At 44.8% G+C, this 19,446-nt stretch overlaps 1 protein-coding gene across 1 annotated transcript in view; it reads right to left on the reverse strand.

The window, feature by feature from the left end:
• Nucleotides 1-19,446, reverse strand: part of CASTOR2 (cytosolic arginine sensor for mTORC1 subunit 2) — a 121,652-nt gene that overhangs the window by 51,373 nt on the left and 50,833 nt on the right. The window contains exon 2 of the mRNA XM_069874154.1: nucleotides 5,795-5,865. Within this exon, the coding sequence (XP_069730255.1) occupies nucleotides 5,795-5,865 (71 nt within the window). The remainder of the gene's footprint in view (nucleotides 1-5,794; nucleotides 5,866-19,446) is intronic.

The raw sequence follows: 19,446 nt of genomic DNA on the forward strand, positions 1-19,446 counted from the left end.
AATACCACATTACTTAAAAAAACCTGAAAACCACAGGCACGGTGTAATCTGGCCAATACAGAGATCCAAAAAAGAGCTATTGTGCACGTGTTTAATAGAGAAAAACATCTTCTGCCTAGCAACCAGCAGGCTCTCCTGGCGGTCCAGGGGAAGGAATTCAGCGCTATAAATGTCAGCAAGTAAATTAAGCCACCGTGCCTGAGATGCAAAGACCTCATCACTGGGCAATAAAAAATTAAAGGAGAAATACTTATGGAAGAAATATTAAAAATCCCAGATGCATCTATTAGCTTGCATCCCTCTGTATCTCTAAATAAAGTTACAGATTGCTCCTAGCTAGATGAATTCTGTGCTTGCACTTATTTATAAGCTGATTTCTTGCCCATTTTATATACAGGATGAGAGAGAGGACACTGAAAGCAATTTACCATTTTGATGTTATTGAAAAAGAGACTCACTGTGGTACTAAAGCATTTGATGGTCCTGCATCCAAGGTCAGATAGGGAACAGGTTATCCAAGATGATGGCTATCAAAACAAAGTGCTGCCAGCAGGGGGGCTTTTTTAATTTTTACACTTTCTTTTTATTAGAATGAGGTCAGCATTTTATGAATTCTGACAAAATCTCTCTGCTGCCTCATCGAGTTGAGTTTCTTTCAAACAGTTCCATTATTCTTAGTGTATTGGGCCATTTATTGAGAGGTATGAACTGAGATTAGGAGCCTCTCATTCTGGAAACTCTTTAAATGCATGGATTGCTGGCCTTGGAGAGAGAAGGTGAAAGGAAGGACTGTCACCTGTATCTTGCAGATGAACCTCAGTGTGGGCAGAATCTTGCTCTGTGTTCACACAGCGATTCTTCCCACTGCTGCTTTCTATACTAAAATCAAACTGCCCTTCCTCTCTGGTTCCAAATCGAAGGTGTGCTGCCTGCAGCAACCTACATGACATAGGCTGCCCGGTTCTATGAGACAGAAGTCTATAGTACATGGACTGTTCCATGGATGTGTTCCCCTCAGTCATCCCAAATTTCCCTTAAGCTGGAATAAGCATTTTTTACCAGCCTGGAAATCACAAGGGTTCACTCCTCCCTTGACTCCATTTATTTCTTTTCATCTTCTCTGATACCTTTAAGTTCATTGCCTACAGCAAAAGAGTGCATGCAAGGGACATGAACCAAGTGCCACGGCTGGGAAGGCAGTGATCTCGCCTTGAAAAAGGCAGCAACTAGTTGCTTTACCATCTTCAGGATAGATTCACCTGGGTGACAGGCTGTCACAGATCCCATTTATGCAGATGTTCATGAAGCAGCTCAAGAGCTGTCAGGGTAACCAAGCAGGCTAGGCTGAGCCAGAAACAGGCTAGGGTCTGTCCCTCCCTCCATGCCCCCAACCCAAGAAAGAAGCCTTCCAACTCCATCCTGACTTGTAAGAGGTCTCAAACAGCGAGGCTCCCCTTTCCATCATAAACAGGGCAGAAACTCAAAGTAGAACTTGTAGCCCTCTAGGTGCGAAGAGACAATCTTGCATAGGAGTGGCAGCAGAGCGGATTTCCTTTTCCATTGGCACACAGCGAGGTTCAGCAGGAAGGGCTTTATCTAACAAACAGTCCAGCTTTGTTTCAAGTGGATGCAAGAGTATTGAAATACTCTTATACAGATCACGCTGTCTGGGCTCTTCATCATCAGGTTTGTGGAGAATACAGGTGTTTGAGGGAGAGCCTTAGTTCTCCATTGCATGCCGTGTTGTGCAGTTAGAGAAGTGCGGTAAAATGGGAGGTGAGATGTACGGCATTTCATTTGAGAACTACGCAAGCAGGGCTATTGCTAAACCTAGCAGCAGGCTTCCAAGAGGAAAAAGGATGAATAAGACTGCAGAAAAAACAGCTGGAGAAACCAGGTACTCAAAAGGGACAATTAAAACAAATTGAACACCCAGAACGCCCCTTCGTCTCCAACAAAAGGCTCTCCAAAAGGTTTGGGCGCTACCCCCAAACTCCATTAATATACTCAGTTGCAATCTCCAGGACAGGACTGGAATGACAGCAATTGCTTCCTGGTGCACATACAGACGGTTTCTGCAAGCATGTGCTTTCCTTTCAGCGTGTGTAAAGCTAAAACCTTTGATGAACAGAGACTACTGGGACCAGCGAGAGCACAGGCAAAAAGCTTTACTGGAGCAGCTGCCCTGGGATGGAGGGAATCTGTCCTTGCTGCCCTTGGAAAAAGGGACTGATGACCCAGACAGCACGGGAGCTACAACACAGCCGCACCACACGCACAGGCAGCTCCCGCTTCAGACAACCTTGAGAGAAAAGCAACCCGAACTCAAACAAATATTCAGGAAGCAGCAGCTGCTCAACTTCCCTGCCACGCATTGGCCGCAGAGCCAGTGATAAATGCAAGGATTTTACATGGCTGTCCAAGCACCCCAGTAGCCGAGACACTTGTCTTCACGCAGGAGGGCCCATGGCCAAACTCCTCCTGCTAATTCATCTCAGTATCAGCCAGGAAAAGTGCTTTCTGTGCACTGTCCCTGTATTATTTGCTGAATAAAATTCTTCCTCATTAACAGGCCAAACCCAAGAAACGGCCACTGTAACAAACAAGGTTCTGTGCAAATATAATCCCCACCACACCGCCAGGGAATTAAAGCAAAGAATTAGGCTGTAGCTGTTCCCTTCCAGCACGATGAATGCTTAAGCAGGTTATGGCTTTGCACTGCAGATGCTTTCTTGGGAGAAGAAATAATGACTTCTTTACCAGCTCGACTCACTCGCTGCTCTCTGGGAAACAAGCCTGAGGATTATTTTTTGACAAAACAGTTAAGAATGATTACTGCGTGTCAGTATGTTTGAAGTGTTGACCTCAAGGATTGTTGAAAGTGCCAGTGTTTCTCCAGCCTATTTTTCTCCCTTCGGTGCTGTTTATGACACACAAGAGAAGGGGTCTGGCTAACTCAAGAGATGCCAGATATCAGGACAATCTTCTCACTGCTGCTCAGCAAAAATTCAAATGGGTGCCTGAGAAAGAAAGGCCTTAATTTTCCACACAGAAAAGCCTGCCTTTCATATACTTACTCCTAGAGTTTGTTAACAACTGGAAGAACAAAAGCTACCTGGAGAAGACAAAAAAGTCATTTCTAGTTGTTGGTCTTGCTACCTAAACTGCTCACCAAAGATGAAAATTTATCCTGTAACTCCTGAGCTGAACCTGGCACTTCACTAGTCCAGTCACAAGAAGCAGCTGATGCACTCGAGGCAGACACTACTGGTGTTGTTTTGCAAGAAGATGGGATGCTGCAATTCTTAAGGATTTTGATCCTGTTCAAGTTGAGAAGTTGATTGATCTCATCCAGTGAGATTCCTTCTCGTGAGATATTTATAGTCAGAAGAAGCAGGGAGTGAAGCAAAGCCTTTTCCCCATTACAAGGCATATTAGATGGTAGATCCTGAATTCCTCCAGACCATGAAAAACTTACAGCATGTGGAAATGAGGAACGGTGATGGAGATTGCTGCCAGGACTAACCTTGAGAGGGAGCTTTGGATGTGGTGGTGACAATTCAAGAGCACGGGCTAGGCACAAACTCAAAGGGCATGGGGGTTGTGTTAGGAGAGCTGGCAGGAGGCAGAGCGTGCAAGTCTTGCCAGCAGTTCACCACTTACTAGCAGAGAGTTAGGAAGAGGTGATGAAGTTGCCAGCTCTGTGATGCTACTGCCCCTGCTGGGTCTTGTACCTGGCTGCCACATCATTCCATAGTAAAGGATGGCCTTAGCATGCTCCTGCCTTTCCCCCCATTGCTTGCTCAGGTTGTGGTAAAGAGAGGTGGCATAAGTCAGACAATATTTTCATAGAACCATAGAATCACCAGGTTGGAAAAGACCCATCGGATCATCGAGTCCAACCATTCCTATCAAACACTAAACCATGCCCCTCAGCCTGTCCCAGTGCCCAATGACCCTTTCTGTGAAATTTTTTTCCTAATGTTCAGCCTGAACCTCCCCTGGTGGAGCTTGAGGCCATTCCCTCTCGTCCTGTCCCCTGTCACTTGGGAGAAGAGGCCAGCTCCCTCCTCTCCACAACCTCCCTTCAGGTAGTTGTAGAGAGCAATGAGGTCTCCCCTCAGCCTCCTCTTCTCCAGGCTAAACACCCCCAGCTCTCTCAGCCGCTCCTCATAAGGCCTGTTCTCCAGCCCCCTCACCAGCTTTGTTGCTCTTCTCTGGACTCGCTCCAGAGCCTCAACATGCTTCTTGTGGTGAGGGGCCCAGAACTGAACACAGGATTCGAGGAGCGGTCTCACCAGTGCTGAGTCCAGAGGGAGAAGAACCTCCCTGGACCTGCTGGTCACGCTGTTTCTGATCCAAGCCAAGATGCCATTGGCTTTCTTGGCCACCTGGGCCACTGCTGGCTCATGTTCAGTCGCTGTCAACCAACACCCCCAGGTCTTTCTCCTCCAAGCACATCCAGGGCTGCACACAGTGCAGCGCAATCCCCCACTGCTGATGGGCAGAATCACTGCTAGAGCTCACCTTTGTTTCAAGCTGGAATAACTTCCAGAGAGATAAACAGCAGCAGGGCTATCTAGTCAAAAGCAGTGACATCCACTTGCAACTGAACTCCACAACTCCCAAACACAAACAGCAAGAGCTGTAAAGACCCATTCGTCTCTTCTCAACCTAGTGATTATTTTATGAACATGTTTAGTCACTGTTTTAGTGTTCTAAAGTCTAATGATTTATTCTATGTTTATGAGCACTTCTGAAACTGAAAGGGGGATAATTCAGCAACACTACAGATTATAAAACTTTGTACTCAATAAAGACGGTGTAGTTTCTAATTTTCTCCTTAGGGTCTGGATATTACAAAACCATTGAATGTTGTAGTGTCACAAGCGGCTACTCCACAGTTAATTCCTATTCAGGAATGAAATAGTCTTTTTTCATGTTTTAATGAATTTTCTCCAAACCAGTAAAATGTGTAGACTTTTAATTCCAACCACAGAAAGCAGCAATTGAACAAAAAATAATAATAGCTGCACAACACTTCCTCATTCCACCACCTCAATAACACTGCTACAAACAAAACCACGATAAATGTTATTACAGTCTATTTCCATCCACAAAGCCAAACCATCCTCTCCATCGGCACTCGCCCAGCGCCAAGCGTCTGCATCTCCCAAGCACATGATGCCAAGCACCTTCTTGGACACGCAGCCAACTCCACCTTTGGCACAGGCTGAGAGACCATCAGCCACCACAGGAAAAGATGGCACATTTATTACAGAGAGAGATGGGTATAAGAAAGGCGGATAAATCACAGCTTTCAGTGAGGAGCCAGTGAACTGATTCACAACTCCACAGCATTCTGATGGCTGTGGGGACATTAGGAACTACTCATCTTCAAGTGCTCCTTTTAAAGAGAGTGGTTGGTTGAATAAGGTGGAGATGCAAGATGTGGTGTGCTTGTGGAGGCTTGGGGACAAAGGCCAGTTCATTTTAACACAATGAGATGCAGATGGGTTTGCTTTTTCAAATACGCTTAAGCTGCTCTTTAAGACTTGTGTGTGCGCTTTTCCCAGTATTAAAATAAATTCATATTCCATGTGTGAAATGCCTTGTACAGCACAGCAACAGAGACAGCGTGCTTAAGTGATCAAAGCACCTTTCATAGCTGTACTACTAGCACTGACAAACAGACCTGTTTTACAAATGCTTTGGTTTATAATCTCAGTGAGAGATGATGTTTTCCTCCTCCACCTCAAGGTTGGATACTGAAGTGGCTCACATTGACACTCACCTAGAAAGCCCTCTTCATCCACAATGATGGTGTAGTCCTCTGGGGTTTCTGTGAGGCTGAAGAACTTGCACCTGGGAAAGGCAAAGAGCCGGAGAACATGGTTAGTTGCTGGACTGAGTAGCCTTCTGCCTAAAACAGAGGTCCTTTCCCACCCAAGCTGTACAGGAGGAAAGCACCACAGTCTGGTGTATACGGAGAGGCCCGAGGCACTAACAGACCTGGATTTTATTCCTGGCTCAGTCACTCAACTGCATGACCCACATTCCCTGCTGCCCGCTTATGCACAACAGAGCTGGTAAAACACTTATTATTTTTATGACTTAGTTCTTAGTTACTTTTCTTAATTACCATATCCCTCAAGGCCTGCTGCCACAGCCCAGGACCAGCTGTATTGCACAGACACCAAGTGAAAGGCTTTCCTCACTTCAACACCTTCCAAAAGCCTTCACAGAACCAGCTGTCTTCCCTATGTACCCACTGAAGTTTCTTGCTTTGTCAATGTTTGATGTCCAGTCCTTCAACCAAGCCCCAGTACTTCTTCTTGCTGTTTCAGTGACTTTTCCCACCAGCAGACAGCATCCCAATTCGCTTTGTTGGTTTTTGCCCCTTCCCGCAGTAGACGCCTCCCTTCCTTGGGGAGCTCCAGATGAAGAGACAAGTGGCTGCAGCCATCGAGAACACGAACACAAGGTCGAAATTCCCCCCCACCTCAATCTCCTATTGCCTCTATTTTGCTCCGTGCTCATCTTTCCTGACACCACGGGACATGTGTGGCACAGCCCCTCCACCTCAGTCAGCACCAAGCACAATGTCACCCCTAACACGAGACTCAAAACAAACGTGATGTGGGATTCTTCCACTGCAAACACACAAACGAAAAAAAAGACTCAGTCCTAAGGTTTAACACCACCTATCGCTGACTTCCTCCCTCCGGCCCTGACACACCAACATGTGACACACCAATACCTACTCACGAAATGACTTATCTCCAGCTTCTATCCACCTGGTCCCCAGCAAAAGCAGGAAGGTTTGCACACCACTTTGCAAGCACACAGAATCATAAAATCACTAGAATCGCTAGGTTGGAAAGAACACAGTGGATCATCGAGTCCAACCACATGTTCACCTTCACCAGAGCACGTGCCTGTTGAGCATCAGCACGGTGCTGGTCGGCGCCCCTGACCATGCAGGGCTCCTGGCCCCTCCTGGAGCACCCAGAGCACAGGGCTGTGTTTGCCACCAAAACCACAGGAGAAATTTTTCTCTCTGGGCGCAGCAGGAAGAGCTATAAGGAGTCTATAAGGAGTAAAGAGCAGGATTCTGCAGTTACAGTGTAATATTATCAGATTTAGCTGAGGCCTCCTACAGAAAATATTTTAAATACTGGAAAAAGAAAGATTGTTCTTAAGGCCCCCAGATGTCACAGTGTGTTCGCAATATAATTCCTGTATGGAGTGGAGTTCAGAAGGACTCGGCAACTGGGGACTACCAGGGCTTCTCAGTGCTGCTGACCATCTGTGTCCCAATGCCTTCAGGACTTTTGAAAGCCAAGAACCCTACACTGACAGCTCAAGACATCAAAAAATGGAAGCATTTACTTGATTAGAGAATCAGACTAAAAACTGGCTCGTGTATTCTTTTGACTGGCTGAAAAGAACAAAGATTGCAGCTATCCCCTCCAAAAACAACAAAAGGAAAAATGAGATGGCTGCTGCCCTCCCCCTCACCTCACCGGGAAAACCAGAAGAAACAACATGCAGCTCTTAGGGATCTGCCATGTAACCAAGAGGATTTCATGTAAACGGAAAGTATCAGCCAACCTGCCTTTAAGAGACTCGTCTGGTTTTCCTAGAAGCATCCATCACGACAATCTAGCAAGACACCCTCCCTCCTAGCACAGACGTATTGCTATATAATACAGAAGTAGCCTCACCACAACAGAAACCACAAGTTCATTATTTTCTGTCGTTGGTAATAGCTACTGTGACAGCCACATTTACTAACTCGGCCCTCTCCAGGAATAGTGCCAAAAGGAGAAGAAAACAGTAGCAGACCAAATTTTTTTACTCTTACTTCTTAACTGCACAAAGATGGTACCTGTGCAGTTTGTGATCCAAGCTGGGTAAAAATGACTTAGAATCATAGAACAGTTTGGGGTGGAAGGGATCTCAAAGCGCCAGTTCCACCCCTGCCATGAGCAGGGACACCTCCCGCTGGATCAGGGGCTCCAAGCCCCATCCAACCTGGCCTTGAACCCCTCCAGGGATGGGGCAGCCACCACTGCTCTGGGGCAGCCTGGGCCAGGGCCTCCCCACCCTCACAGTAAAACATTCATTCCTAAGATTCCATCTCAATCTCCCCTCTTGCAGCTCAAAACCGTTCCCCTCATCCTGTATTTGTACTCCCTGATCAACAGCCCCTTCCCAGCTTTCCTGGAGCCCCTTTCAGTACTGGAAGGCTGCTCTAAGGTCTCCCCAGATGGGATGCTGCTCCAGGTGGCACCCAGGAGGTTTAAGCATTTATCACTTAGTGGATGAATTCCCTGGAGAAGTAACCAAATAAAATTCTTTGCTACTCTTATCCCACTAAGCCATGTGCATGTTGGCTACGTAGAAGCTAGCAGTCTGTAAGGAGAAAACATTAATAGTAAAAAAAACAAACGCAAATCCCTTTCCTGATCAGCAACAGCATTTATGGGGAAATATTATTCCAGAACAACAATAAACATCTGTGCACACATTGACCCCAGCAGAACAAGCATAATTGTGACAAGTGCCATTTTCTTAGCACACATCTAGAAGTGATAATATTTAAGGGATACGTACAGGTGAAATCTCATAATTGGCAGCTCAGAACGCACGTCTAAACCTCACATCTTCATACACCAGCTCGAAGTTCAAGCCCTGCCTCACCGCAGTTCCGTAACAGGTCGGCAGCACAGAACCATCTGAATTCAAAGCCAAGTCTCACCAGCACAGAGCAGACTAGGGGTCATCGTGGAATATTTTCACTCTGGTCAAGCCAACAATGCGTTCTTTTTCCCAGGGAAAAGCTAAAAGTGAAAAATTGGAACTGCTGACGTTGTGTGATAAAAGACAGCATGGGAAATTTCCTTATCATTGCATTCTGTGAAAACTCAAGTCCTCACCCTAAAACCCGTGCTTCAGCATAGATATGCAAAGATCTGCTTCCATTGTGAGCGCAACTCAAAAACTGTGCCTTGAATCATCCATGACAGAAGGAGCTCCACATTGTATTTCTCTCCTGCACTACACCACGCACGCCTCTTCCATTCTAGCTGTTCAAATCATTCCCCTTCCCTCTTACACCAGTTCTCGATAAGCTGAATGCCAACAGCATCTTCTATTACCACATCGAAGTCCAGAAAGGAGAAGAATTGCCCTTTTATCATTTTAAGACGTCAGGCAAACACCGTTTCTCTAAGTACGCGTGGAAAGCATACACGAAGACAGTATTTTCAGTTTCCTAGTAGCCAAACCTCAGACAGATTCTTCTGGATCTCTGCCTTCATCGCATTTCAGCACATTTCCACTTCAGCACTGTTGCTGACTTCGACTGCCTGACAGCATATGTCTTTTTCTGGCAACGCAGCAAATGTAGACCAATCTATTATTAGATCAGATCTCTGAAACTGCAAAGCTTACACTGTGTATGGAAGTAATACCCAAGCCTGCACAGAGCAGGGAAGCGTGTGTAGGATGCAGCAACAGCATCATCTCAGTTTGCAAACAGCACCCAAGTCTCCCTTGGAGAAGAGAGTCAGCAGGAGAGGGTACTGGTTGGCCTCACGTCCAAGTCCACATCAGAAGCGTCTCCTCAAGGCATTTGGTACCCAGGCCTGCCAAGAGCACAAGGGCAATGACATAGGAATTAATGTAACTTTCCATTGGTTCTGGGTCACACACAAAGCACACGCTTGTGGGAATACTGCTATGGGTCATTCGAAAGTTCAGCACAGATGATGGTCTTTAAGGAAGCCACAAGTTCTCTCTGCTTATTTATAACGGAACTACTTAGTTAATTGTTGCCTAGGCAGGGTAAAATGCTGCAAAGCTATTCTTCCCAACAGAAGATCCTTCCCAGAAGCATGTGGGCAGCTGGCTTTTCCACGCATTGGAAGCCATAGCCAAATGCCATTCCAGAGCGACGCAACACCTAACAGCATTCAAAGGCTGGAGGTACCCCAAAACCCTGTAAAGAAGCCGTTGAACCGAATGGGAATTAACAACCAGCAGGAAGGAAGGTGATCTGAGTGAATATGAAAAACATAATTTCTTGGGGTTTATTCCACGCTATCTTCTCATTTTAGAAGAGAAGGGATTTGTATGCTTTACTCTTGTACGCTATCATGACAACATAGACCCTTAGTGCAGAAAGAATACTCTCACGCTAATCATCTAATTCTTGGTGATCTTGACTTCTTAGCAGTTTTATCAATAATGACAAGAGGTGGATTCTAGTAGGGCATATTATGAAAGGTATTTTAGGAAAGCAGTAAAGAACACTTGTGCTGTTAATGCATTTTGACATACTAGTGCAACATGTTAAGTACTTTACACCATCTAATTACAAGACTACACAGTCAAATGGCACCGAGAATTGCAAACAAGTGAAACGGCTGCTGTTTTTTAAACAGCATATTTGTTTGTTAAGCAAAACACTTTGCCACCTTTTGGATGAGAGTGATAAAACACAGCTTAGCTGAACTCCAAAGGCACAAAAAAGCTCCTTGCAGTAGGTGTCAGTTGACTTTCCATTCAACATTCAGGTCAGAAAGTGGTGGGTTCACCTTTCTTACAGTAACTTAACTCTGTAGCCCGATATTAGAAGCTGCTAGCCTGTTAAAGGAGCAGAATTGTTCATAGGAGCAGTTTAAATAAACTCTGATGTACCATCCCTACCAAGGGAAACACTAACGATGTCACAGCCCTGCTAGAAACGGTCAAAGGACAGCAGCAACATTCCTTCCAGTCATTAATTGTGCTCAGATCTGGGATGGAGACATTAGCAAATACAATCAGGGACTGCCTGAAGAGTCACTGTGATAGCAGAGTTTAGTTCATTACAGAAAGTTAATCATTTTCAAAACCAACACAGAACAAAACTAACAGATTTGGGGCCAAGGAAAGCAAGTATTCATGGTCAGACATACATTCAGGGGAGTCCTACAGGCTGTGCTATGGCAAAACTTCCAACACGATAACCGTGATGGTCTCGTCTAATCTGCAGTAATAACAATGACAGTTTAAGCTACAGATTACATTGTGTAAAATTAAGAGAGGACCTTCAGTCACCCCCTCTCCTTGCCATGTTTGTATAGCTGGGAAAGTTATCTAAGACTTTATACAGACTTTGAGACAATTGGGAGCAGAAGGATAGAAAAGTGATCGGCACCTTGAAGGAACAGAAACCAAGACAAAACCCAAAAAGGATGATCTGCAATACAGGCAATAAAATAAATAAATATTAAATGTGGATGAGCTGAAGAAGATACTGATCTGAAGTACAGCTTACTAACAAAGCCAGGAAATATGGCAGAAATGAACTAGGATTATTAAAGAATAAGCCAGGTCGGTGTCTACTGTATTTGCTAGCATTAAACAAGTATCAAACTGTGGTTCAAGCCTTCATCAGAACAGTTCCCTGTGGTCTGGACTACAACTCATGCAAATCAAATTACTGCTATGAATGAAAGATTAGCAGTAGCTTAAAAAAACACCAACTAGTAATTCTGATATAAGTTCTACTTTTCTGGAGTCAGAGTTGGCTAGTCCAGACTTCCCAAGCTGTGGATTAAACAAAGCTACAATATTCAACAGTTATCCTGTGATGTAACCACAGATTATTTTTTTGTTCTATAAACATACACTTGGAGTTTATTTTGTACGACTAGCGAAGCACAAGCCATGATGGTTTGACTAGTCAAAGCACAGCATTTGCAGTACTGCTTTCTAAAACTGTGACTTGGGATATTAAAGCATCTTTCCTTCATTTCTCATGACAGCATTTTCTTTAATACTTCCTAAAAACCAAATATAAAGCAACAAGCAACTTGGCTGGTTTATTTTTCCTCCTTCATAGACTTTCACCATTGTATTTAGGAAGATTCTGTAAGAAAATCTGTTTTATCTTGACTAAGGTGTAGAAATAAATTCTTGCCAAATGTGAAGGCAGAAGCCCAAACTACACTGAAAGAGTAGTAAGAAAACAGACCGTGTGAAGACACTAAAGCATGTTACATGTTGGAATGCAGAGGAAAGCTCAGCTTACTGAAGGAAACTATATGAGAGAGGTGAAAAGGTCTGAGTCCATCCAAGTGCAGCTCCCTCATTAAGCCACTCCATCTGATGAATGTGAACAAGGCTGGTTTCCCATCCCAGTACAACTGCTGACAGGCAAGGAGTCTGTGGTGCTTAGCAGAGGTGGGCTTCAGGAAATATAAATGCAGCTTGAGGCCATGCAAGTGTTACTGTGCTCATCTGTTCTTTGTCCACTGAAGGAGCTAAATATAGAGATTTTTTTTTTGTGTGAACTCAATGAGAACAATACATAAACGAATGATTTTAAGTGTGAGCACACAAAAGGTAATGCATCTTCTATACCCAAGACCCATCCTGGGCATGAATCTATAGAATAATTTACTGACCTGATGTAATTAAAAGTTATTCTTAGAAGAGATTTTTCATCCTGGGTCATAAATTATTTCAAATGAGCTCTGCTGTACAATTTTTACTTGGAACATCACCACTCACCACCTATATTAGTGAATGGGGCTGAATCAAAAACCTGGATCTGAAATTTACTGCTCTGGCCAGTGCCCAGATGATGCAAGTGCCAGGTGCTTGGCTGCAGCTTGTCCTTCCACATGCTCAGAAGTCACCTAGTCACCTCCACGGGCCAGGCATGGAGCACACCATGCACACTGAGCGCTTGTGATGAGAGTCACAAGGCATGAGACAAGCTCAGATACTCAGCTCTTCCCTAGTCAGCGTTCGTCCCGTGCTGCCCCTTTTTACCAAATGGTGCATAAATTTCTCCTGGTATAGATGGTCTTACATGGCTCTAAGCAAACACTGATAGGGTGACAATCTGTTTGCATTGCAGGAGAAGCACTGAAGCATGTTTGCAATGGAAGCTGGAAGAGCACATCAGTATTCCCCTGATCTGGCAAACCACCCTGCCAGCTCTTGAGCACTACCAGAGCTGCTTTTTTCCCCCCCCAGCTGTTAATGCAAGTCACTGGTGACATTGAGCTTCCACTGGAAGGAGCCTCCCTTAGCTTGACTACGGCCCTGCTCATAGCTTAAGGAGTTCCACTTGCAACATAAGAGGAAATTAGGTGAATTTAAGCCAAGAAGTTTAGTGAATCCCATCTTCATAAGTTTATAGCTTTCTGGTTATTTGGATATATAAGCAAAACCCAGTCGTAGGAGCAGGTCTTGCACAGAGTTGATTTTGGGTCACTAATGACTCTACTTTCCCTAAAAGGCCAAGTGCATGAAGAAAACAGATTTTTTGTTGAGAACACTGGAAACATGGATGAGTAAATCGTCTTCCTCCAGCTGTCACTGTTGACTGACTTGTACCATATTATGGAAATTCAACTCGAAAAAATGGGCTTTCAGGGAAAGCCATCTACTGCAAATTTGAATTTGGGAGGAAAAAAAAATCCCCACACCAACAGCCTTGCAATGGTCCAGAAACATAACCAAAGAAAAGCCTAGAATATATTAGCATGGTTTTCTGAGTTAAAAAGACACCACAGAAACTTTTGTCCACGAAATTCACTGAACATAACCCAATTAGTGATTTGCATCAACTTTCTTCCCAACTCTTCCTGCTCTTGTCAAACCCAACTCCAGCTTCACCCAATATAAAATGGACAAAGGGCAAAAGCAGAGGCACTTTTCTTCACAGAAATCTGCCTTTACCACCATTATCAGACAGAGCAGCAGTAGTGTGCCTCTATATCACAAGAGTCCAATTAGGATGGTCCTAATTTTCAGCCTTCCCTGTTTTCAGCTTTTTGCTGGGGCTCTGGGTATGCTTCTGTAGCTCCAGCCAGGTGGTGCAGAACAGAGGAGTTCTGCAGTTGTGCTGTCCCATGATGCCAGGAGATGGATAAAAAAAAAATTACTTACCACTCTTCACGTCAAAGGGAAATCCTCGGAGAGCTAGGACTGGATAAAATGAATCAAAGTCATGCTGAGACAGAAGGTGACTCTCAAAATGGACTGGCCATGCTTGTCCTAAGCCTTGTTGAGGTGCCGTCCCTGCTATGCTGACCTGCTATAACCATTACCAGGAACTGCAATAACCATTAACGTGCAGGAGGATGTGTGCTCTCAGCTCAGAGCACTTCAGGGATAACAGAATCATAGAATAGTTTGGGTTGGAAGGGACCTTAAAGATCATCTAGCTTCACTCCCCCTGCCATGGGCAGGGACACCCCACTAGATCAGGGTGCCCAAGGCCCCATCCAACCTGGCCGTGAACACCTCCAGGGATAAACACCTCCAGGGTTAGAACACGGCCTGCAGGGCTTCTGTGCACACCCACCTCTGTCAACCTAAAACCTGTGTTTAAACACATTTTCCCCCTTTTCTGCCCATGCCCAAAAATGCTGTTAGGAACAACTGTGAGCAGGGACTGAGACCCCAGCAGCGTGAAGGGTGTCACAGCCCTCAGACCCAAGAGACGTGACAGCAGCTGATCACAGAAACATCTAAAAGATAAACCAGCTTTAGATAACACGTTGCTCCAGTCATTCCAGCCAACTACGTTGCTCCAGTCATTCCAGCCAACTACGTGAGAGCAGCCACAAAACCAGCCGTAATCACTAAGCCATCTCCTGCTGTAGAAGTGAAAGCACCTTGAGACTGGTCACCTTTCCAGCCTCCGTGCCTGGTGGAATGGGAGCAACTTTTTCCAGGTGTGAAAGCAGGTGGCAAAACATGTCCTAGGTCACAGGATCCAGTTCCAAAGGCTGCAGGTGCATTTCCAAGTGTGAGGAGGTGACCAGGAAAGGCTGTGGCCATCGCTACTGATCTTAACCTGCATCAGGAAAGAGAGCTCTCTTCCCTTTAGGCAAACCCATAAGTTACATCCAGAATTATTTTAGTCTGTTATTTGAGACTGCAATATCTTTGGGCTTAAAAAAAAAAAGGAAAATGAAACAGAACTGCTACCCATTTAAAAAAAAACAACAAAAAACAATCCACACCAAACGTGCCAAAGTCCGTTACTAGCCTCATGCACTCTGACCTAACACCTTGCTCCGTACCATTCCGGTGGGCCAGCTGTGACTTGTGATACAGCTCTAAAACCATCCCTGCTGAGAAGCATGGCAATATAAAACCAAACCAAACCTCATCACATTCTCATTTATTGTGCTAATGGGAACTAAATGAGCATCTCAGGCATCACTTCACTCATGTTTTATTGCCATTCTTCCTCCAGATTTTTGTTTTTTTGAACCAACACATCAGACACAAAGCACAGAGCAATGGCAAAAACAATCCCCAAACTTGCAAAAATCATAAAGTTATTGGCAAAGATGCAACTACCACCTGATCCACAGCACAGTGCTGCCCGGACTCACCTCCTTCTCTGAGGAGAATGGTAGAAGTGCACATCACTTCTTATTCAAGTCCTTTAATTTGTTCCTTTTGGTTTGATGCCTCCCCCCACAAAGCATCCTTACCAATATTGTTTACAGTTTTATCATTGTTAATGACAGGAAGGTATTTTTTCTAATCTCCATAGAGGATCAATGGATGTTTACATCAAAACAGCAGAAGCTTTATGCTTTGGGAGAGAATGCTGCATCAATCCCCTAAAGGGGAAGCCAGAGCAGTACATGAATAGGAAGCTTAGTTTGTGTGCATTGGAAAGGGATTCATTTATTATCTAGCAACTATTAATTGATCCAGGCACACCCCTTCCTCTTCTCTTTGCTGTCCCAGCCTGCCAGCATTCTCAAAAGCCCACCTACTGTCAGCCAACTTATCCACACCAGAGATGTGAAAGTAATTCTTTCCATTGAAATAGCCCACCATTTATTTAAGCAGAAGGTAACTGTGCTTTGAAAACTTTTTCTTTACAGCAGGAATAGCATCCCCTGATCCCTATCAAAGCTGATCGCACTTCCAGCACGAGAGACAGAGGTGGAGTACAGCACAGAATTCTCTTTAACCACAAAGTTATCTTCTACAAATCAGAAACTGAGCTGAGAAACATGTTGCAGATGTGGGTGTGGGACCTAAGGTTTACAGCTGAAAACAAAGTATTATTTAATGTACAACAAAGGCTTGTTGAATGCATTTTACCAACTGGATCCAGAAGGATTAGCCTACGAGGAAAATGCAAATGCTGAGAGAGAGAGTAAGCCCTGCTTCCTTTCCCTTCCAAACCAGGCACCATATATCAGTCCTGGCAAGTCTGATTCTCTCTTACGTTACTCCTTTAATGCCCTCTACTGCAGAATATTGACTTTGAAATCCTACCAACAATAAAATACAATTGAGTTTTTCCTAAATGCAGTGCTGCTGCAAATCCAAACCCAAATATTTGGGGTACCTAGTAGCTATTATTGTGTTCAGCCAAAACCCAATGATTATTTTGTGGACAGCACTGAAAAACACAGACTGCAAAGCATATGCTTTTTATTTCAAAGATGGGAGAAACCCAGGCTCAGCCCAACGGGGGCAAGAGGTTCTTGTGATATTGCTCCAAGATACAAAAGAATGAGGAAGAAACAGCAAAACTGTTGTGGACAGGAATTGATGAACTTGTTTTCCTGCAGGAACCATAAACACAATTTTCCCAGCATGGGACATAATAGTTCTCCCACAAATTACTAAAATATATTTCCAGTGCTCAATATAGAAAGCTAGATGCAGAAGAAATGTTTGCAGCTTCAATGCAGGCAGTAATTGAGAACATGTGTGGCAGGGGGATTGAAGGGGGAGGAGAGCGAGCGAGCCATACTCCATCGGAACGGAGCAGCAGGAGAAACACATTTCAGTCCTCATCATTTTCAAAGAGCTTCCTTTTGCAAGTGGGTCAAACCCCCCGCATTATAACTCCATCCAAGGGGGAACGCTGTCTGCGAGTCTGCACGTCAAACCCAGATTTAATGCACATTAACAATTTAAGAGCCATTGTTGAGTCTGAATAAAAAAAATAAAAGAGTTTAATCAACTTTCCCTTAAGGCAGAGAGTGGGTTTACTCTCCTGTTAAGGACACATTTGCAGAAAAAGCTACCTTTGACTCCTCTTATTCTCCTACACTCTGCTTTTAGGTCCTGCCCAACACAGGTATTAACCAGCCCAGCCACGAGGAACAGCAATATTTCTGCAGATTCTAGCTGATATTATGGACAAAATAGTGTTACAGATGTGCCTGCAGCCAGCTTGCCATAAACGTGGAGTCAAGGTGTTTAGGACATCTACCACACTCAGAGGACCTGAAAGGAGGCTTCATTTGCTTCCTTTGCTAATGAGGCAAAAGGAAGCTGCTCTCATGCCAATTCTCCCTGCTTTTTTGGATAAAGTTCCCTGTACACATAAGCAATGGAAAAACGTACTTCAAGAATACTATTTTTTTTTAAAGTAAGTCAATACTGACAGCCCACAGAGTTTCAGCCTCGAAAATGCCAGCCAGTATTATTTTTAACAATGCTCCTTCAAAAGTTCTTTCTAAATCAGGCTCTCCAGGCTGCAGAGGAAGAGCCCACCATAAAGGCAGAAGCATCAAACCTTTTCCCAGACCTACGAGACCCAAGAAAAACATCAGAAATTATTCATAAGTGAGCATTACATGGCTCAGACTGAATCCTGTTGCTTCTGAGTATTGCTACTGAAATCCAGGTGCCAGAGCAACACCAAAATGAGTTAGAGCTCCAGAAGAGTGAAGTCCACTGATAACACAGAGTGGGTCACTCTTTGGGTTGAAACCAGCGTCATGGTGAGGGTCATCCCTTAGACATTTCTTGTGGCTCAGTCACTGCGAGGGAACATTACAGCCACTCCACGGAGTTCAGCCTCACTGGGTCTATCTGAGATCTGCAAGGCCACCACCGTGAAAGGTGTCAAACAAGCTCCAACGCAGCGCAAATCAGGGTCTCAAATCAATGCTCCAAAAATTAATGGCTCCAAGAATTAATTAATGTCTCCAGAAATTAATGGAGTTACATATTCCCTTGCTGCATTTTGGAGCTTTGGACTTGAACTGGCTGTACCTGCAATGCCTTCATATCTGGTTTTTGATCTGTTCAAAATTTCAGCATGAGACTTCTCTGGTGCTTTCTGTACAGCTCCTCACGCAGAGCATGTGATGCAAAAGCATCCATTAGGAATCCAATCTAAACCTCCCCTTGATGCAACCTGAGGCCATTCCTACTCGTCCCATCCCTTCTTACCTGGGAGAAGAGCCCAGCACCCACCTCGTTCTCACCTCCTTTCAGGAGCTGCAGAGAGCAATGAGGTCTCCCCTCAGCCTCCTCTTCTCCAGGCTGAACAACCCCAATTCCCTCAACTACTCCCAGAACCCCTGGGCTCCAGCCTTTTCCCCAGCTCCATTCCCTTCTCTGGACGTGCTTCAGCCCCTCAATGTCCTTCTTGTACTGAGGGGCCCAAAGTTGAACCCAGGATTTGAAGTGCAATCTCACCAGCACCAGTACAGGGGGATGATCACTTCCCTACTCCCGCTGGCATGTTTCATAGAATCATAGAATCACCAGGTTGGAAGAGACCCACCGGATCATCGAGTCCAACCATTCCTATCAATCACTAAACCATGTCCCTCAGCACCTCGTCCACCCGTCCCTTAAACCCCTCCAGGGAAGGTGACTCAAACCCCTCCCTGGGCAGCCTGTTCCAGAGCCCAGTGACCTTCTTTCCTAATGTTCAGCCTAAACCTCCCCTGGCAGAGCTTGAGGCCATTCCCTCTTGTCCTGTCCCCTGTCACTTGGGAGAAGAGCCCAGCTCCCTCCTCTCCACAACCTCCTTTCAGGTAGTTGTAGAGAGCAACGAGGTCTCCCCTCAGCCTCCTCTTCTGCAAATCCTGATTCTCAAATTCATACTTCTGAGCCCGCTTGTCAGAATGGGTAAAAGGGAAGTGCAAGCCTAAAGCCAGGTAAAGCCCGTTATGAAGACATACTGACTCCTGGCATAGCTCTCACAGTTACTAAATTTGTGAAGTGTTTTTAGACAAGATGAACTGTGTTAGGGAAGGGGACAGGGCAGAATCGTATCAGAAAAAAAAGTCAGCATTTAAGTAACGGTTTAGAGGTTTCAGCTACCAGAGATCAGTGTTAGCTGTCATCTCAGTCAAACTAAAAAGCATCTAAATGGCAGCAGTCCATCTTATGTTTTAAAGAGGCATTTTAAAGTCTATGGGAACAAATAAAATGCATTTAACCTGCTGAGAAAACCTTTCCACAAGCAGAGTTAGCAAGGAGTTTAGGTAATTCTAAGTGAGAGCCTGAGGGCATAGACAACATCTTTCCAATTGTCTCAGACTGGATAGGCATTTTGGAAGTGAAAGGAAATGCTGTGCCCCCTGGCAGGTTTTAATACTTTAACTAACAGATTTTCCCCTGCCCTACCCTCTTTGCTTTAAAACGTAG

The sequence above is a fragment of the Phaenicophaeus curvirostris genome, chromosome 21 (assembly GCF_032191515.1).
Source record: "Phaenicophaeus curvirostris isolate KB17595 chromosome 21, BPBGC_Pcur_1.0, whole genome shotgun sequence".
Taxonomy (NCBI): domain Eukaryota; kingdom Metazoa; phylum Chordata; class Aves; order Cuculiformes; family Cuculidae; genus Phaenicophaeus; species Phaenicophaeus curvirostris.